General features: G+C 45.0%; 1 protein-coding gene across 3 annotated transcripts; it reads left to right on the forward strand.

Moving 5' to 3' along the window:
- Positions 1–1,996: 1,996 nt before the first annotated feature.
- Positions 1,997–20,864, forward strand: NDP (norrin cystine knot growth factor NDP). 3 transcript variants are annotated; one of them, XM_035542119.2, is made up of 4 exons: positions 2,325–3,258; positions 3,948–4,021; positions 12,685–13,036; positions 19,838–20,864. In XM_035542119.2, exons 3-4 carry the CDS (start codon positions 12,863–12,865, stop codon positions 20,063–20,065), a joined length of 402 nt encoding a protein of 133 aa, XP_035398012.1. In that variant the 5' UTR covers positions 2,325–3,258; positions 3,948–4,021; positions 12,685–12,862; the 3' UTR covers positions 20,066–20,864. The 3 variants fall into 3 exon arrangements, with proteins under 3 accessions (XP_035398013.1, XP_035398012.1, XP_035398011.1); XM_035542120.2 differs by lacking the exons at positions 2,325–3,258; positions 3,948–4,021 and adding an exon at positions 1,997–2,166; XM_035542118.2 differs by lacking the exon at positions 3,948–4,021.
- Positions 20,865–21,504: the final 640 nt, after the last annotated feature.

Here is a 21,504-nt window from a genome sequence, read left to right on the forward strand (position 1 = left end):
CTTAAAGTTCCAGCCCTGCCATAGGCAGGGACACCTCCCACCAGACCAGGTTGCCCAAGGCCCCATCCAACCTGGCCTTGAACGCCTCCAGGGATGGGGCATCCACAGCTTCTCTGGGCAACCTGTTCAGTGCCTCACCACCCTCTGAGTGAAGAATTTCTTCCTAACCTCTAATCTAAATCTCCCGTTTTAGTTTAAAACCATTCCCCCTTGTCCTATCATTATCTGCCCAAGCAAGAAATTACTGTCTGTCTTTTTTATAAGCCCCCTTTAAGTATTGAAAAGCTGCAATGAGGACTCCCCAGAGTCCTCTTCTGCAGGCTGAACATCTCCCTCAGCCTTTCGTCATAGGAGAGAGGTGCTGTGGCCCTCTGAGCATCTTTGTGGCCCTTCTCTGGACTCACTCTAACTGTCCCACATCCTTCTTGTGCTGGGGTCCCCAGACCTGGATGCAGCACTCCAAGTGGGACCTCACGAGGGCAGAGCAGAGGGGGACAATCACCTCCCTCAACCTGCTGGCCATTCCTCTCTCTGAGTCCAAACAAAGTAAACACTGAATATGAGGGGAAAATTGTGCAGCAAAACTCACGTCCCAAGGATCTGGGTCCTAAGTGGATCATTTACTTATCCCACCAGCCAAACCTGGCTCTGCAGCAAGGCAAGCCAAAGAATGTCTCCTTTATTGTTTCCATGATGCTTACTCATCTACAAGCCATTCCCCTTTTAGATTATTCTATTTTTAAGGCATAATTTCCATCTGCTCTTTGATCTTATACCACATAAGACATTTAGCTAATAACATCATCCATCAAATACCAACTTTCCTTTAGAGTTCAAACACAATCGACACAGGACCCCGTCCATCTGCTGGCCAGTGCCTCTGAACAGATCCAGCTTGTGAATGGCCAGCTATGTCGCCTATTTTTTAATTAACTGGCTAAGGTCTGCTCTTCCTCGGGCTCCCGTACCGCCTCAGGATGACTAGGGGGCACTCCAAAAGGAAGTGAAACGTGCTCCTCTTGGGGAACAGAGAAGGAGGTTCGGTGCATCCAGAGCTATGCATATCCAAACATATTTGGGATGCACTCGTTGTAAGTGCATTTCTCCACTGGATGGAGTCTGCCTTCAGCCCTCCAGGGCATTCATTTTTACATAAAAGGCACAACAGTTATGTAAAAGGTTTGAAGGAGGAGCGTTTTCAAACTTGGCATTCTTCGGAGGAAGGTGGGTAAAGCAGAAAGACAATGTCAGTTTGAAATCTTAAATAACTCAGCTTCTGTGAGCATACTAGGGTTTATTTGAGGGAAAATTCTGAATTTTGGGTCAGACTGTTTGAAGCATCTGAATTGCTGATTTGCCCACAAATATTAGTACAGAAAATGCTTGCCTGCTTACCCAACTGGAAAGCCTGGGAATGTCAGATGATTTAGGTGACCAATTGCAGTAAAGCAGAACAGCTTGAATTTAGGATATCTGAGATCAATCACAGGTAAAAATATTCTTTAAAAAACTCATCAAAAAAAAAGAAAAAAGAAGGATATTAATGAGTAATCCAGGGAAAGGGCAGTTTACCTACGGATATTTTCCAAGTGCAAACACATAGCAAATTTTTAAATCATTATTTTGAGATTATTCACTTTGCTCCAACTACCCCACTTCACAGTGGTTTGCTTTATCTTGCACACAGTGCATTTATTTAGAAAGGAATTTTATTCAGGACTTATATTCCACTGTCTCATATGTGCCCTCGCATACATATCTCCAGATCTGAAACAATAACAACATCAACAAAAAACCTACATTTCTTTTTATTTCCCAGCTTGCCACTAATAAGTCCCTGCAGAGGGAAGCTTGGCTGGTGGTGTTTTGTGATTTCTCAGATAACAAGAGCTTCGCATTTCTGTGGAATTCCCATTTGCCAGTGAGCTGCTGCTGCCGCTGCCCTGATTGATATATGACTGCAATGGCACTTTTCCATTTGACATTCTCTCTCCCTCTCTCTCCCTCTCTCTCTTAAATAACAGCCCTAACTTTTGTGTGTTGCAAATATAAAAGGCAAGCCATGTGACAGAGGGACAGAAGAACAAAAGCATTTGGAAGTAACAGAACCTCTTTTTAGCTCTCCGAAGAGTTGGAGGGAAGGAAGGAGCAGAGCATTTGCTGAAGGTAAGCACACAAATAAGAGATTCCTCCAGATTTTGAGTGTTTCGTGGACGTAAACCGAGCACTTAGCCTCTTCATCTGACAAACACATGTTCTCTGTGTGCCAGTTTTTAACTAAAATGTGATAATGTAGACTGGACACAGCTCTAGTACCTGTGCCTCCTTCTTATCCTCGTATCTTTAACTCTATCTTCTGCCTGAAGGATGCCTGTAAGCAAGCGGAGAGGTAGCACAGTGTGCTTCTGAGCAACTTGCTTAAACTTCTGTTTTTGTGAGCATGCCGGGCTCATGTGTGCAATTCTGTGCTGGCTATCACTGTATGGCTTTGGAGTGAATGGACGAGCTGGGTGCTGCCCTGAGCTCATAGCAAGAGCGCTGGTACCGCCAGCACTGTCTTTGTCCCATTACAATAGGGCTCTATGAACACAGGCAAGCCTGCTAGTTTAAAGCTGAACTGTTTACTTTTATTACTACTTATGCATGCTGTTCTCTTGCCAGTCATCTGCTGGAGTGCTCAGAATAATTTGAAACAACAGGCAATATTTATTTCTAGCTTTGTGTGTCATGCTTTGCAGGAGCACTTTTAATTTGCACGTTATTATTTATCCAAACTTCTGGGAAGCTTTACTACGGACTGGACAGCACTGGCTATGGATTAGGCTAGATTTAATACACATCCTTGATTGGCTGAAGCCTATGAGGAAAGCCGCGGTGTTTGCCTGTGCTGTAGCCCCAAGGGGTATATTTAGTAGGTAGCCTACCCCCTCGGCACGACAGATCGTGCGGCGGGGCCGTGCAGGCGGTCAGTGGCGCGGGAGGATGCTGCGCAGGACCCCCCGGCAGCCCGCTGCAGGACAGGGGGAGGCTCTCAGCACCCTGAAAACCCAGCCTGCCGGGGCACTGCTTCTCTCTGCCTCGGTGTCAGGGGCGCGAGCATAGCTGTTCTCTGCCTCTCTGGGGGGGAAAAGAGGAGTTTCGCTGTTATGAGCCAAGTGATAAAGTACCAGAGGAGTGTGAGTGCAATCCCCCAGCACGGATACTGCTCCGAGAGAGCCCTGCTGCGGAAGAAAGCCCCATCTCCCTGCTGAGATTCAGGTGAGTGAACTCATCCTATAAAAGTTCAAATTAATGGTTCCAGTAGCAAAAAAAAAAAAAGAGTAACAAAGACAAACCACGTGAAGGGCAATCTCAGTTGTTTGTGCTACGCTAGCTAAATGTTCTAGTGTCAGCAGAGCAACTCACACCGAATGTGTGTCGGGGGGGATAATTTTCTCGAGGCAAATATGAGTCTGCAAGGCAGCATGTGTGGACTGACTCCTGTGGGACTGTCAAGCAGATTTCTTATCCTACCTTTTAAGCTGATTTAAATATCTCTCTTAGTGTCCCTGTAATACATCTTATTTGTTTCTATCTGGGACTAGTGGCTTGACAAGTAACTTGCTGAAGTTCCTGCTGTTCTTTAAAGATGAAAAAAAAATCCTAAATGCTAACTGTCACAGTTTCTAGAGCTTTGTGACTCTGTCCTAGTTGCTGAGAGGTGAGGACGCTGCATACTGGAAGAGAACAGTCGAACGATTATTTAAAACCACCAGTGGGTACAAACTCACTTCAAACCAGTTCCTCACTGTAAAATTATTTCCTATTGGAAGCGGCCCATATGCCTGGTGGGGGGTCAATGAATTGGATATAATAATCGCAGTGTTGTTATTTGTCCTTCCTCCACCTACATTTTAGGGCCTCTATTCTTTTCTTTTGAATTGCTAATGATGTTCGCTTTTGCCCAGGCTGTGGGACCTTACTCATATCTGTGAGCAGTTATGCACATGAATAATTCCCTTGACTTAAATACAACTATTTGGTGAGTAATTACTTACCAGCTTGAATCAGGGGTTACCAATGTGACTTGTACCTTGAAATTATTCATGCTGGAACAATGCAATGTTATTTGTAATACTGGTATTATAAGAAGATGTTTTAAGATTTTCCATTTAAAAGCAAAAGGGGAAGGAATAGAAGATGTTTCAGGCTTACAAAATAGAAAGTGATTTGATTTAGTTAAGGGATATAATTAGGGGCTACCACTGATTATTCCAATTACAAGCCCAGATCACTACATGAAGGTGTCCTGTGTAAGTTCCCTGGTTTTGTGCAGCACCTTTTCTTGAACAGATGCATGTATGTTGATGATTCCTCCTTGCAGAGCAGGACTCTTGTTATGGACAGTCTTGTGTACAGTTATCAGTAGCAATACCCCAGGTAGCCATGAAAGCATGGCTGATGTTGGCGATAGCCATCCACCCCACCAGAACAACCTCTCATGTGCCATAGGGGACAACTCCGAATGTGCCATAGGAACAATCCCTAATGTGCCACGTGTATATTCTTGCTTGCTTGAGTTGCCAGCATTGCAGTGTTTTTTACCAGGGTGGGAGGGAAGCGAACCACCTCCTTGGAGGTCTGGCGCCGATGCCCACAGTGACTCATTTGACAGGGAATCCTCATGGAGTGACTTCATCCCCCATTTCCTGCAGCTGATCCTATCTCCTCCCCGACCCCCTGCTCCCAGATGTGCTCGGAAGTGACCAAGGCTGTCCTTGGACCTTGAAGGGAGCTGAAGACCTATGGTACAAAGTTTGCGTGAAGCCTCTGAGACATTTATTTTTGCAACAAGTCTGGCAGATTATTTATTTAATTGACAGTAGAATTTATTTATTTTTTCCAAATACTAATATTGTAATTGCAATTACAACTATCAGACAGTTATATTACAAACAGGACAAGTTCCTCTGCCTCTAACGTTCCCCTGAGTACCGGGACAGACTTGTTGCTCTGTGGCTTAGGAAAGTTTTGCTACATGAGCCCGCACCACAGCCCCCTGTTATTTGAGTAATCCACCTCTTGAGCGTGGCTGGAAACGGCCACATCAAAGCAAGACGCAGAGACCCCGGGGCAGGCAGCTACAGGGGAACTTGCTGCTGTGAAAGATTTTCCCCTAACCCCATCGACTGAGCTCTCAGAGTCCCGAGAGTTTACAACCCTTCCCCAAACTCTTAAAAATAAAACCCTTACGGCTGCAACCCTCTCATACATATCAAGTCCTTTTGCTGCGCCCCGCTAAACTTTTGCCCTCTGCAATATCTTGTTCCATTGGATCGTTGTGGGTTGTATAAACACGTGTTTCTTTTCATCATGTTAAGCGTTCAGCCTCTCCGCTCCCCTGCCCTTCTACACACCCTGGTATCTTGGGATGGGGTCAGTAGCCGTGCCTGCTTCACCTTTTTTCCATCTCTCTTTCGTTGCTTCCCATCCAACAGCCCTTTCGCCAAAGGCCAGCCCGGTGGCAGGAGAAAAGTGGGGCTGCTGCCAGGTTGGCTCTGTTGTCTATCTCTCTGACCAAAAGCACCCTTCTTTGCCCATGCTTCTGTGCAGGCGTATGAAGAGATGCTGCAGGCTCCGCTGGCTATGATCAGCTGTTATTTCCTTTTTATATGTGTCAGCGTGGAACATATTAAAATTTCTCTGCAGTGGTATGCGTGGAATCCCTCTGATGCCCCACCTCTAACTTAGCCGAACAATAAAAGCAAGGTTGTTGTAAGCCTTTGAGCAGCTGGTGGTCTATATATTCCTTCTTTTTTCACATAATCTAATTCAGACCATTATCCGGGCAGCAGTGGCACTACCACTTCCAGACACCATCAGCTCTTGTCCCATTTACTGGAATTTCACCGTGTAGCGTGGCGATCCTTTCTACCACGGGCGAATCCAGCCTTTCTTCTGGTGTCCCAGCATTTGGCTGCTGATGCCATGGAGACACCGCTCCCAGGAATTCCACTGCATCAGTGTTTTTTAGCTGCTCTTTGTTATTTTTCTATCTGCATCAATCATTGTTACGGCTTACGCTTGTCACATTTTCATGCTTATTGTTACGGGGCTGCGGAGGCAGCACAGGTTACGTTGCCCTTTAAGACATGTGAGTTGAGGATCTGAGTTAATGCCTCAGCTCTGGTTTGGCAAAGGTTAAGCATACCATGGCAGTGACAATCGCATTACTGTCATAGCAGCACGGCTCAAAGAGAGTGGGACCCAGGGGAACGCTGTTCCCCTTGTTAGAAGACATAAAATTGCTACCATGAGCCAAATGTTTAGGTTCCCTAATTATCCGAGGTGTATGGATGGTGGCTGGAATTTTTGCTGTGTGTAAAAGAAGAGAGGATTCTGTCCCTAGGGCCAGAAAAGAGGAAACATCCCCTTTGGCTGTGGGCTGCCTCCAGCATGCATAGCTCTCTACTGGTCCTGGTGGCAGGGATGTCTTTGCTTCATATTAAAGAGTAAGAAACTCATTCCTGCTCCCACATCTATTGATAACTATGGTTCTTTAGGCTCTCTAGTCAGTGCCTCGAAGCAGCCTCTAATCATCAGGCATGCAGAATAATAAAAGCCAGAGAACCAGAAATGCCCACTGGTTTGCAGCACACTCCAACAGGTAGAGGACACATGCCCGAATGCCCTAGACCTCTCAGCAACTTGTAATTTGGCCAAGAGTCATTCTGCCTTATGTTGGGTCATAAGACTAAAGCAGAGGTAATTACTGAAGCAAATCCTATAGCTAATGCTCGGCTGGGAGTATTTGCATTTACCCAGCAGCCACCACCCCGCCGGTCGCCTCCCGACAGCTCAGCTCTGCGCCCGGTGCTTCTCTGGGGGGTGATGCCATTCAGCACCCGCTGGATGAGCAAGTGCAAAACTGCCTTCCTCTCGTTTCCTTTCCCAGACTCAGGATCAGGACTGTTCTGCTGTTTAGCAAGAAGCAAGAATAAAGAAAGAATCCAAGGCTGGCATCACCTCGCCATTAAGCGGCGCGCTCCAGAGCTCATTAGAGACGGATCCTATGCATGCCTCTAATCAATCTATTTAAAGTTTCCTGGAGGCAGGAAAAGGAAAGAACAAAAATACAAGCACTCTTTTGTCCACCAGAAGCTATTCTTTGCGAGTGTATTAAAAACCTTTCTGGATTTTTTGTCCCTGCCTGTCTGCTGGCTGGGCGCCAGCCTGCGGCACCCACTAGACTTTGTTATTTCAACCCAGCAGAAACCTACCGGTAGCTCTCCCCCCTCTTGTAGCTACCTGGAGGACGGCAAATACGCTTGGAAACTTCAAGAGGGGAGCCAAGCTCAGGCTGCTCGAGTGCCCGATGTGTTCCACCCTACGTGCCAGGTCCCACATCTCACCCCCACTCGTGGGGGCGCAGCAGCCACGTGGAGCCCCAGGAGCGAGCCCCATGCCTGCAGCACTGCATTCTTCCTTTGCACATGCTGCGACTACTGTCTCATTGTTTCCTTTGCTTTAATTACAATGGTCTTTTTTTTTTTTTTTTTTTCTCAGTCTGCTTACCAGCACAGGTGTTTATCTCCAGAAATATTAATGCACTAGCGAAGCCTCAGAGCAGAAGGTGAAGTGTAGGCGTCTCACCAGACCGCCACCAATGTGCCTGACATTTCTGGCTGTCCAGAGGCAGTGCCCATTTTCTCTTCTTGGTTTTCAAGGGGCAATGCTCTGCAGCTGCTGGCCGGTGGGCTGTAGGACAGTGTAGCCTCAGTAGGACCAGAAGATATGCTTCCCTTTTGTGGGCATCCAGATGGAGAGGTTCCAACCCCTTCTTTTGAGCCTGTTTTCTTTTCCATTGTTTCCTTCCTTTCCCCTTCCTGTTGCCTACTAGCTGCTACTGGCTCCCACCAGGAGTGAGCCTCCAGGCTTTTTTCTCTCCCCCTGCGCAGAGCTGGACTGCTTTTATGCTGTGGGCATGCAAAGCCCTGTGACGTGTCCGAGGCTCAGCACCCACTGCCCCTGTGGGCCTGCTCCACAGCCCCATGCCTCGACGGCCACCCCACAGCCCCTCAGCCACTGCTGAGGCAGAAGGGAGGGGAAGAAACCTATCTGAGTGCTGCATGGAGACATTTTCCCCCAAAAAACTTGAGTTCACCTGTTGCCACATGGCCGCTCTGTCCTTTGGTCAGGCGTTTTGAAAGGTGGTTGTGGAGCAGAGCAAGGCTTTCAAATGTATATATAGGATGGCAGCTACTTCATTGCTGTAACAAAAACAGACCTAATGAGAAGAAAGCCACATTTATTTGCAGAGCACAGGTTGCCCATCCACACCTCCCTAGCCCCTTTTGTGTCCCTTCTCATGGCAATGGAGAGCTTAACCCTGCAGAACAAATCCTGTAATGCTGCAACATGGTTTGACCAACACAGTCTTTTCTGTTCCAGTCCAGATCTTAGCAGAGTGCACGTGCCCCACATCCTAACCTTTCTGATCTAAACTTCTCCAGGTATGAAAAGATCTGGAGAAATCCATTTTGCCCTCATAAAGATCCCTGTGGCATTTCTGCCCGAACAGCAGTGGTAATCTGCACACACACACACACACACACACAGAGTTGCATATGTGGGTAGTGACACTTTTTTTAGGGCTGGAGTTGGAGAAACTGAGTAGTCTTGTAACTTTTGTGTTTACATAACAAATTCAGAATGAGGGAACCACATGGCAGGATCCAAGTAATTGTGTTTACTAAATATGCACAACATGCAAGGCCAGGCTTAGTTATATATACACACTGCTGCTCCAACTGGATTTTGGCAGCCTCTGAAACATAAAAGACATTGAGTGAATTGAACTGCACCATCGTCGTCAAGCAGGAGTCTCAAGCATGGAAAATACATGGCAAATGAAGGCCAAGCTGAACATACGTGCATGCCTAATTCACAGGGCTCACGAGCACGGAACAGCTAAGTAGAAGTACACCAGAAATGAGCTTTTCCATTGCTCCCTTCCTATCTTCCAGAGTAAAAGCTGTGCAGATCCAATAGACCTTCAGAGAATTCCTCGGTTCTTGTTTTTTTCCAAGATACATAGTGAAAGGGAATTTCTGTTTACGTTCTCTCAAAGCAACTGGCTAAATAATTCCAGATGATGGAATTTATCCTCTGTCCTTAAAGGAAAACAAAAACCTTCTTAACCTTCAGTACTCTTTAAATTATATTAAGACTATGATATAAAATCTTTATTTCAGCATTCAAAAAACAGTTAATGATAATGAAAAGTTGGGAAAGTAACCTTAACTCTGCCCTGATGTTCATGTGTAATACAGTCTTGGATTATATGTTTGTATGGTCTTACTTTGGGATGGCTTCTATTTTTCCCTGCAGTTTTTAGGTAACAGCTGTAGCAGTTTTGGATAACAGCTGTAATTTAGCATGCTATGTCCATATGAATTCCCCAAAAGTACTTATAGGGAAAGTGCATTGTAAGCCTATTATTAACAACATGTAATGCCCATATCAGTGAATTCTGAAAGAACAGGAAGGAGTGGTTTTCATCCACTGTTGGGCCAAATATTTTTGTAGCCAATTTTCGGCCTAGGAACATGAAGTCACCGTTGCATCTTTTTCTTTATTGGATGCTGTAAAGCAGAAGCGTTTTAGCTTCCTCTTTGGTAGCTTGGCAGGTTGATTGTTTACCACAACTTTTCACATGAAAAGAAACCAGGAAAAAGGCAGCTCAGATAAAATAAAAAATTTCTATGTGAAATACTTGATTTTGACAAGATGAAACAGAACACAAAATGTCATCTTAAGAACATATATAATGATTAATGATTACATATGTACTTCTGCTTTTGGATAGAAGGATAGACAGGAAACTACAGATGCCACTCCTGATATCATGTACTGTGTAGGATTTTATAATTTCAGACAACATTTCAAAAGGATTACAAATTTTTTTCTTTTAAAGAAATAAATTTTGAATGCTAATTTAAAGTGAAATGCCAGTGCATAATTTCACCTGGAAATGGAAATGTCATGTCAAAATACTCACTATGGTGATGTACCTGAGGGAAAATATTTAGACCTTTTTTACCCAACCACTTTTTTTTCTGCTGCTCCAAATGCACACTAACTTCTGTATGTTTAAATATACCTGTGAGATGTTTTTTTGATTATTTGTTTGTTTGTTTTCCATATAGCTCAATTATATGTTGTATATGTACTTGAGAAATGTATATGTATGCCTCATATAAGTATGTCAGTAGATACTGGATGTGCAAATATCCCAACATTGCCCACAGACATGCTTCCAATACAGACACACTCATATTGCCCATCAACAGCAGAACCCAGCTTTTTCACAAAAGATGAGTCACAAAAGATGGCCTCTCTTTTTACTAACAAGTAATGTGATAGCACTATTCTTTTCTTCTTTTGGAGTTTTATTATCAGATCTCACTATGTCTTTGCGAGGAAGGTATCACAGAGATTTCAAAAGATTGTGAGAGCGCTAATACTTTTTGTACAGATTTTGTGCTGTGCTTATCCTAAAGAAGGTACACACATTTACTTTTTCTCACATTTTTCCCTGCTCCTTTCCAGCTTTCTCACAGTATTTTCGTGAGGCAGACTTTGTGTCATCCAATTATTTCCTGAAGAAAACTAGAGAGATAAGCCTTTGAAAACTGATCCAGGACTCGAGATTTCTCTCACTGTATTAGATCACGCTGATCAAAACCATAGGAAGATGGAGAAACAAACAAACAAAAAAAAATGACAGTGGGACAGAGAGAGTGGGAAATGGGGATCCCTGGACAAAGTGGTAAATGAGATGAGACCATCCAATATCAAGTAAATGTACTTGGACAGAGAGGGAGTTACTGGGTGTGTAATACTGGTTAGCTATGCTGGAGAGAGACCTTGCCAAGCAGTGTTTTGGTCAGCCTCTTTATAAAGAATAGGAAAGTAGGTAAAAGGTTAAACACAAAAAAAGTGCATCACTCGTCCTGTTAGCTAATGCTTGGACAGCGTCTCCATGAACCAGTTGTACATCTCGCTTCTGTGGAGGACTCTGTCCCAGCTCTCATGACCGGGAGGTTTCTGTCTTGCCCTGCTAAAATGTTTGGAGGAATATTTGTTGAGATGAAGGAGATTGTGCACAGATGTATTCCAAATCCTAAGTGTTTAATGTTGCTTAAGCTCCATGTACTGCAAAGATATGGTATTTTTTTCAATGCCATATCCACTGAAAAACATTTGCTTAAGGAAATACAGCAGGTCATAGGTAACAGTCTGGGAAAAAATATATTGTCTGTTAGATACAGTCACATAATTTTTCCTTTTCTATTTAGGCACTTGGACGATAGTTTGAAACCCAAAAAAGGCTTTTAAAACCGTCTAACACACAGAGCATCCCTAATTACATTTCTTCCCAGCGTGAGACTTTGTATGTCACTTCAGCCCGACAAGTCCCGACTCCCAGCTTGGACGAGCTCTGGAAATATTTACCACTGCTATGCACTCCTCTTGCAAAAGTGTTGGAGCGAGCCATCAAGCAGTACACAAATCATTAAGCACTCTGGTGGGGAGGCCTCGCAGTTTCAGGCTGTTTGGGAGATGAGTATCAGTCGTTTTAGAGCATCGCCAGCAAAGCAGAGAGCGGTTTTGAAAGAGCTTGTGTAAGGCAATAAAGGCACACAGCATCTCTTTAAATAGGCAAGGCACTCGGGAAGAACGCTTTTGCATGAGCAGTGAACTTTTTTTACCGTAATTTTCTTCAGAAAGTCCTCACACTTTTAGCTGTACTGAGAGCTGCTCTTTGCTCCGTCAGGTTATGTTTGGGTGGGAAATTCGCAGCTCTTTCAAGCCATAGCTGTCTGTAGTAAAAGCAAAAGTAAATTGCCCATTTAAGACTACCAGCTTTGGAATAATGCCCAAGGGGCTGTGGTGGAGCAACCCAGGGAGATGCCCACCTGGGGAGCTTCTCAGGGTTGTCCTGTGCCTATTTTGGTGGGAAGGGTCTCCAACATGCATCAGAAACCAGATGACCAAGTGGCAATCTGTGTGACCCCACCTGCATATCAATTTTTTCCCCAATCAATAGCTTTCTTTGATGTACTTTGATCTTAAGGAATATAATGTGCTTTTCAGATCCTGCTTTAATTAACAGGCACTGCACTGCTCGTGCCTGGTCTGGGACTCAGTGCATCCCTTGTCCCTGCAGGAGAGCAGCACATAGCCTGTGGAGCATCCTATCTGTTTGCTGCCTGGGAAATTCCCCCTTGTACTCCAGGAAGCAGCCTGACTGTGCCCCCTCAACTCCCCGAGCATATTTTTGACACTTTGAGAGAATATGCACTCCTTCCCATTTGCAGCAATCTCTGATGTGTTACCGATCACCAGCTTTGAGGGGATCCCGTTAGGGGCATCACCAAGTCACAAAAATGGGTGTTGCAGCACTCGTGATATTACAAGTTAAAAGGTTCTCCCTAGTAGAATGATGGAGCAGTGCTTAAAGGAACAAGGCCTTGATATCTCATTCCTAATGCTGCATGCTGTACCTACTGTGGGAATGATGCTTGCTCAGAGAGTGTATTTTGGCAAGCAAAAATCCTATGAGCCTTGTTATTATTTATGTCAGTTTTTCTCCAGAGCTTTTTTTGGTTAGGTTTTTGATTTATGGTGTTTTTATTCCAGCTACTCGGGAGATTCTCTGATGGATTACAATCTCAGTAAACTCTAACTCCAGAAGAATGACAGCTAAGAGACTTAAACCAGACTTTTCGCTATCCTGGAGAGGAACTGGGTCCCACGATTTGGAGTTTTTTTAATACTCTACCTCCCTCTGCTGTTGTCACCGCGAAGTTCCTCAACAATGGGAAATCATGTACTTGCGGCTTCTATTTCCATGCTCTCGCTCCTGGCAATGATGGGAGATGCGGACAGTAAAACAGACAGTTCCTTCATGATTGACGCCGATCCCAGTCGCTGCATGAGGCATCACTACGTGGACTCCATCAGCCACCCCCTGTACAAGTGCAGCTCGAAGGTAAGGGCTCCTCTCACCTCCCTCGCTGCAGGGGAGTTGTTAAAATGAGCCATTTTGTGTGGGTCCCTCTGCACCAATTCCTTGCGACCAAAACACAGAGATAGACAGAGGTAGAGACACCTGAGTGTATGCGTCAGCTGGAGAGGAAGTCTCCTGGGTCTTTTCTTCTTCACCTTTTCAAAAGGAGAAGCACACAGTGATGGTCAGACTAACACGCGCTAAATGAGGCGAGCCAAAGGAGCAAGTTTGGGGCTCAGCTGCCAGCACCAACGAGCTGGGCAAGTTTGGAAATGTAGATCATCCTAGTCAGCCTCCTCCTGCAAGCGAGTCTTTAATCCAGAGCATGTAAACTTACAACTTGTGAGACCGAGCACTGAGATAAAGAATCAAGCTATAAAGTGGTAATGAAAAAAGAATGTGAAAAACACTGCTGATTTTTTTTCCCCATTTAGTTTCAAAGCCTTTGTTTTCGTGCAGAATCCCAATTGGATGTTTACTTTAGGGCTTCACAGAAAGGAATACAAGCTTGCCTTTCCTTTGAGATTTCAAGCCTGAAAAATCTTGTGTCAAAACGGTCAGTATATGTAGCCTACAGTCATTTATTTCATTGTGCAGAGAAAAAGAATAGGGAGAAACAATGGGAAAATCCTTGCTGGTCCCCTTTGTCTTGTCCTCATTTGTTCCAAATGAGCTAAACCAGTGTGTATGCTGTCTCCACGTTGGCCATCTTTCTGTCCCTCAGAAAGGGACTTGCCTCACACACCCAGCTTCCTGGGATAACAGAAGGGAGCAGCAGCCCACGGCAGCACTTTTGCTGGCTCTGGGACATGTAGGAGAGCAATCGGAGATGGGTGTGTGGTGGGTTTTAGGGCAGGAAGGCTGGCTATGGTGTTGCCTAGGAGCAAAGCCCAGCAGCATCAAGCCTGGGAGATTTGAGAAGAGGGGAGCCACGCCAGCTGCAGAGACCCCTCCTCCTCCACCTGAGTTGTTTTGTGTGCAGAATATTTGCTTCTCGGGCTTAGTGTGTGGATGAGGCAATACCGCTGGCAGCAGCAGGCCATAACGTGTAGAATAAAGCACAGAGAGAAGCATCAACAGAAAATCATCCCAGCTCGGTGCCCAAGCACCAGGAGGGCTGCTGGGGAGAGCCTGCGGTAGTGGCTGGGCACCATCGGTGGGGATAGGGGGCCTGGCAGCCTCCAAGCTGGGAACGTGGGAAGGCCAAGCTTGGGGCTCCCTCGCACCCATCTCACAACCTGCTGGGCCGTGTGGAGAATGGGATCCCATGTCCCAGTCTGTCCTCTACTGTGTGCCGTCTCCCACCTGATCCCTAGCTGCCGTGAGCTCCCACAGCACGGCTTTGCCTCTGCTTCTTGTCTCTCCAGCAGCCACTGCAGTGTCCAGCCTCTCCTGTCCCCAGAACGGGTGCCTCTGTGCTAAATACACTCCTGCATCCCCCAAAACAGCCCCTGTAGCACCCCAGATGTGGTTTTCTTATGTGTTCAGGGTATTGCTTCCTACACAACTCATGGGCTTTGATTCCTTGGCTGAGTGTGCTGGTGGCTTTTAGGATAACCGTGTTAGGTGGAGCCTGTGTCCCCGTGACCAGGAGTTGTGATTGCCCCTCTCCAGGATGTTATCATTTCTTTTGCACCATGGCTGGGATGTGCATGCTCCTGCTCACCTGAACAAAGCCCTTTTACTGTGTGGCTGCCTTCCTCGCTCTGCTTCCTCTCTTGGTTTATCTTAATATCCCAGCTGCTGCAGGCATCGGGTAGGGCACTGGTTTTGTGAAGAAAGAATGAGAGAGGGAAGAAAGGAAGGAAAGGAAGGAAAGGAAGGAAGGAAGGAAGGAAGGAAGAAAGGAAGGAAGGAAGGAAGGAAGGAAGGAAGGAAGGAAGGAAGGAAGGAAGAAATCCCACCACCAACTCAATTTCTTATCATCCCTACGACAGAGAAAAGCAATCAAGCTTGTAGGAGTGGGACTGATGGAAATGAGAACAAGGAAGGCAATCTAATGAAAAACATATTTTAAAACAGGGCTTTGAGAAAAAAAGCTGTTGACATAAACATGTTGTAACTCTAACTGCGAGAATGTCCATGACATTTTTTTGAAATCAAGCCTTTAATGGAAATCATGTTTGAAAATATTATCACATCTTTTGTCTTCCCAAATTCCACAACAGTTTCAAGAACTGTTTTTTTTAACAATACTGTAAGTTGTATGGACTTTCTCATGAAGTGGAAAATGAAAACAGTTGAAAACAGTTTCCATACAAAGCAGAACAATTTTGACTTTTCCTAGAAACCTTCTTTCTGCTTGTTAAGTCAAGCTCTTTTTTTTTTTTTTTTTTTTTTTTTTTCTGTTCTGGGTTTAGCATATAAACACAGATCAATATTAGACTTGCTAATGAAAATTAGACACAATGCCTGCTCCTATAAATATTGTGATAAAATATAAACAAGCCAAAAAAAGGCAGGTTCTGCTGGCATAGCTGTGGGAATTGTGGTACCTCTTGTTTCCACTGAGTTTCTATTGTGGAGCTTGGATGGACAATTTCTGTCAAGCAGAGACTGACCATTTTTGGCATGACACATTGGTTCCACCAAGCCGTCCCTTTTTACTCCATATGTTTTCCCTTTTAGTGCAGCATAGAATTACAGAAGTTAAAAATGGCTTCAGAAATTGCAAGATGTATTACATTTGCTGCCCATCTTGGTTAAAAAAGGATTGTGTCCACCATAACTCTCTGTGGAGGCTGCCAGTTGTACCCACATGGGAAGTAGTTTGGTTACATTTGGAAATGTCCAGCTAATATAATTTAGCCATTAAAATCCCTCTTGCTTGTGACTTCAAGCAGATGTTGAAAACAGGTTTCCAAAGCCTTTGGAAATGTAGTCCATTATAGTAACAGAATGTATAGAAGATGCAAAGGAGGGATGAAAGAAAGCAATTTGTTACTGAAAAACTGTGTTTTCCTTTGACTTCAAGGAAATATGTGTCAGCTCATGAGGTACTGCCTTTCTGGACCATACTGGTTTCTGCCTGACCTCTGTCACTTGTCTTAAACGTGCTGGATCATCTCACCAGTGCAATCAGGTCCTCAAAAATTACAGTATTGGCTGTCACAAGTGCTTCCTCCAGATGTGCTGGAGGAGTGCTACCATTGACATCCTAGGAGCAAAGAATCCGGGCCAGAGAGACGTGCCAGATGAAGAAAGATTTAGGAAATCGATGAAGACGTTTGCTCAAGAGGTGGCTCATGAGCTTTACAGCCATTCCTGCTTGTGGCCAGGCTGTGTGCAAGTCAGGTCTTTGCTCATGCATTTCAGCACATCTGTTCTCTAGGCCTCGGTGTGCTGCTGAAGGGTGTGGAACAGAGGACTACAGACACCCGCTGTAACAAACCAGTTCTAAATTTCCAGCACATGGTTGCTCTACAGCCATCAGATGCTTATCAGCTTTCTGACTTTAAGTAAGAAAATATATTTTTCTAGCTGCTCAAGCAAGCATGCAGAACCCCTGCTGCTCTCGTCTTGCATCGCACTGTGCTCCCGTGAATAGCACCGCAAGGTGACATGCACAGGCTACTATGTGCGGGGGAGCAGAGGAGCCAAGAGGCACGGATATCAGGTTATAAAGTACCCACACATTTTTACTATATATACACTTACTGTATTGCTGTGCTATGCCATCATATCATTACTAATTATTTAGGCGATAATCTCTATTGCGCTATGGTATACGATGCAATAAACAGCTGGTGCAATTGATTAAATGGCAAAGCAAAGCTTTTAAAGTACATGCTATTTCCAGCTCATTTGCACACCTGCTAAAATCTGCTGGTGCTCTTTGGGATCTATGAGGAGGAGACTAAATTATGCTGAGGGCTTCAGGTTAGTCCAGAAGTTTAGAAAGGCATCAAAATGGGAAATCTGAATAGTTTTTCTCCTGCAAGCTTGACTAGAGAGCCATGGAGTAGTGCCATTTGTAAAAATTTACACTGTAATCCAAAAATAAAGCATAAAACCAACACTGTGCAATTTTATGTGATTAATACTAACCATCCTCTTCTGAGGTATGGTAAAACTAGGTAGCCAGCAAAATTTGAGGTTGAAATTAGAGTCTCCAAAGAATGAAACATGTTTTAAAAGACAAAGCTTGCTAAGCAATTATAAATGCAGTTGCGTATTGAAGAAATATTGATTGGTTTTGCACTAGAAAAGCTGAGATAGATATTGACACATCAGATAATTCTGCCGTATTGGTCTATTTGCACTGCAACTCTTCTGTAGTCCTTAATCCTGTTCCTTAGGGGGTTGGTTTTTTTGTTTGTTTGTTTGTTTTTTTCCCCCCCGGTGTTTCCGATAGTACCTGCCAATACAGGAGCAGATGCATGGCATAAACTCCTTAGGATAAAAGTGTCAGAAGTGACTAATTGTTCCAGCTCCTGAGGCATCAAACATTAGAAGTCATCAGCATCGTACAGAAATCTGTGCTGTCACATTCGGTCTGAAATCACAGAATCAGAGAAATGTTGGTTGGAGGGGACTCTGGAGGTCCCCTGAACCTTCCAAAAAGCAGCTGGTGGCCATTTTATGTCCCCTATTGCCACTCCTGAGGACAGTTTGTCTGCGTTGTCTTTATAACCCTCCTTCGAGTGGTTGCAGGCTGCAGCTGGATTGCTCTTCAGTCTCCTCATCAGCCAGAGGCTGGGGAAGAGCCTGCGACATTGCTCACAGTCTGATGACCTGCTCAGAGTGGGGCGCCTAATGAGGGCTGCCGAGATGCAGGGAAGGAAACTAATTGTTTTAAATGTCCTAATCTGCCATCTTTCCTTTGCAATACACACAAGGTTAGACACCCATATCGCTCTTCAGCAGCTGCCTGACTCACTATGGGAAGGGAGTTTTGTTTGCCAGGGGATAAAAGTGGATGTTCATCTGTCAGTAATGGGGTGCTAGGACTGTAGTAACTGTCCCTTGCCCTCTTCTCATATACACTAAATACACTGGTATGATGGAGCCTGACATTGCTGGTACATCCAAAGCTGGTGTGTGGCTCAACAGTATACAGAAATTTCATTCCCACACCTGTATTACTAGCAGTTAAAGTGAATTTGCTTATGAATAGGCATCATTAAAGAAAGGGGACAATAAATTCATACTAAGAATCACAAGAGATTGTAAGTTTATTGGAGAACAACAAGAACCCCTCTCTTAATTAAACTGAGGAAGAAGGTGGTAGGTACCAAGCCCAGCACATCAGCTCATGAAGGCAACTTCCTTGTGATCAGCCCATGTTGATTGAGGTGTAGTTGTTAATATATTAGTGCATTTCCAAGTAATCATTTTAGCATGCAAGTATGCTTGGAAGAGATGTTTTTTAAGTACTGTACAAAGAATGTTTGTTATGGATGATTAAGTGCCTTTCCCGAGGACACCGGCAGTGCTGGTATATTGTACTTGGTGTTTTGTAGCCAGTCAAGTATGAGCAGTGAAAGAATCTCGGATGTGTTTAACATTGTAAAATATTTGCTATAGTATCTGTAGTTGTCCTTTTGGATTGTCTGGAGAAGTCATGAGATGTGTGCAACACAGTTAAAATGCAGTTTTCTTCCTTGGTTATAGGATAGAGTTACGGCTTTTTTACTGCATACTTTATCACCTCTGCCACATTTTGACCTTGCTTGGATGATACAAAAAGTTGATTTTAAACTCTGTGTGCATTAACCAGAATTAGCTGTTTTGGACTTATATAATATTTAATTCCCCAAGAAGGTATGAGAGGTTGTTTATAGGTCTCCAAAAACTTAGCTCTGCAATGTGATATCAGCTGTTTCTAACCACATGACCACCTGATCTTGAAAAGATAATTTCCATGTTTTATATAGAGCTTGGGAGACTATAGCCATCTCCCCTGCTCGGTAAGGGATTTTTGGGAAGGGAAGCAGGTAACTTCCCATGGGATTTTGTTCCTTACCACCTCCCATTGTACAGGTTATCCTATCCTGGTCACAGCTCGGTTGGTTCACGCAGGAGAAGAACCATGGAGCTTGTACTGCTTTTTGAAAATCTCACTGGTGAACCCTCACACTTAGCAAAGAGTTCATATTTGTTTACATTTTCACTGCCTTATGCTATGCAGTGCATTTTATACAGACACAACTGATATAATTATACATATATACATACACACAATTGCAAATACATCTTCCAGGTGATCTTTGCAGACAACAGAGCTAGAAACTTACTGCTTTAGAAGCCATAAACTAAGCTGCTTCTTTATATTTCTAATTTATATGTTTATATATCTAAGCATTTGAGAGATTTACTGGCCCAGAGGACCAGTTCTGCTGATCACTACTATATGAACTCAAAACATTGGAAAACATCCAGCTGAAGCATCAGTTTTGCTGATGATTTAAGGGCTTGGCTGCCACAACCCCAGGGTTAACAAGCCACGTGTGCAGTCACTGTGCCTGGAAAACAGGCCTGGCTGCAACTGTTTGGAGCCCTCGAGTCAGCCTTCAGAAAGCCAGGCCCTGTATTTCTTATCAGTGATGGTGTCTGGGTGCCCAGGAGGAGACTCCCTTTTCCTCCTGTCCGCATTACCTCCTCAGATCACTGGGGCATGGCTCCAGGGCAGTGTGTGCATGGGTGCCACCACCACAGCAGGGAGATGCAAGAGGTGAAGAAAGGTTAGCCAGACTGGAAGGACCTGCCCCATCTGCAGGTGCTAGCATGTGCTCTCACAGCCACCAAGGCGCATTTCCTAACCCGTTGTCTCTTCCTTCGCAGATGGTGCTGCTGGCTCGCTGCGAAGGACGCTGCAGCCAGATGTCGCGCTCGGAGCCTATGGTTTCTTTCAGCACTGTTCTAAAGCAGCCTTTCCGCTCCACCTGCCACTGCTGCCGGCCCCAGACCTCCAAGCTGAAAGCCATGCGGCTGCGCTGCTCGGGTGGCATGCGGCTCACCGCGACGTACCGCTACATCCTCTCCTGCCACTGCGAGGAGTGCAACTCCTAGGGGCCTGCCCGCCACAGCAGGGGGGGACCAGGATGCTGCTGCCAGGGAAGGCTCCCGAGAAGTAACCCTGGGTGAGGCCGGTGCTCCCCGCACGGGGTTGCAGGAAGGACACGACTAACCAGGCTGGGCTGGAGCCGAGAGCTAACGCAGAAAACCTCCTGGGGCCCTGGATGCTGCCAGTACCAACACACAGTCTGTGACAGAGGCAAAAGCATGTGGACTTATATTTGAGAAACCTTTTTTTTTTTTTCCTGAAAGGGTATTTTTGTCAGTTTCTTCTTTTCAAACCCAGCCCTGATGATAGGGAAGTGCTTTTTCTTTAGGTCCAGGGCAGCAAGGGAACAGGGAGGAAGGTCAGTTGGATGGCAGCGCTGCTCTCTGGAAGTCGACGCTCGGACAGAGGGTGGGCATCGGTCCCACACGCCACCTCTTAATCTGTCAGTGTATTCTCAGTCTCCTCATTATATTGGTTTTCAAACAAACTGTGTCGTTGGCAAGGGTTACCTGTTACCGATCTAGCAGCCAAGTGCTGGATAACTTTAACTGTGGTTTAGCAGAAATTGCAAATAAATCATTGAAAAGTGAACCCGGTATGAAATGTAGTGCTGGAATTAACCCAGTGCCAGCTAAAATGATTATTTGTGGTACACAGCATCACAGTTCAGTGGCTGAGGAACTCTTTAGAAGTGAAAAGTCATGAGAGTCATTTTTCCCCTCTAAAAACCTGGAAATGTGACACATGGCAACTGTCACAAAAGCCATTACTCAAACACTAGAAATTAAACAAAAATTAAAATGATACATACTAAATGGAGTATTTTCTTAACTTGGGTAGAACTCTTGATGTGGAGAGCCACTAAAATAATGACCAAACCTAGGGTTTCTTTTCATTTATAGATCACTTTTGCCTATTAAAGACAGGCAGGGGAATCCCACTGATGTGCCCATAGGAAGTTTAAGCCCAAGTTTGAACCCCAGTGTTATCCACTAGACCACAAGGGCTGTGTTTTGATTTACCTAATGATCTGCTACCTGGGGCCCTGGACCGTGGACTCACCATCCAGCTTAACAGCTGCTGGGGGAATGCCACAGCTCTTGGCTGGGCTGTAGGCCCATGTCGACCTGGATAAGCCATTCTTTGTGTAGAAATCATGAAGCTATCAGGGGCATCCTTGCTGGGTAAGGATTCAGATTCAGTGCAGTTTCTGTTCCTTGGTAGCACCAGCATGCACTGTCCCACAGTTACTCTCTCGGACCTACACCATCCTCTCCTGCTCAGCAGTGTCTGGCGTGGACACCGTGGTGAGGACGGGAAGTCCTATTCAAGCCCAGCGTTTGGTCCATCTGTTCAGCTCCATCCCATCTGTCTGCAGCAAATGCCACATGCAGCACCTCAGAGACACACACTGACGTAGCAGGGGTCCCTGAGGTCTGCCAGC

This window comes from Cygnus atratus, chromosome 1 (assembly GCF_013377495.2).
Source record: "Cygnus atratus isolate AKBS03 ecotype Queensland, Australia chromosome 1, CAtr_DNAZoo_HiC_assembly, whole genome shotgun sequence".
Taxonomy (NCBI): domain Eukaryota; kingdom Metazoa; phylum Chordata; class Aves; order Anseriformes; family Anatidae; genus Cygnus; species Cygnus atratus.

What these genes read in the sequence shown, in the direction of transcription:
- NDP (XM_035542120.2), top strand. Translation starts at nt 12,863, where the DNA reads ATGGGAAATCATGTACTTGCGGCTTCTATTTCCATGCTCTCGCTCCTG. An exon ending in TGTACAAGTGCAGCTCGAAG is followed by an intron (nt 13,037 to 19,837) that starts GTAAGGGCTCCT and finishes CTTCCTTCGCAG; the next exon opens with ATGGTGCTGCTGGCTCGCTG.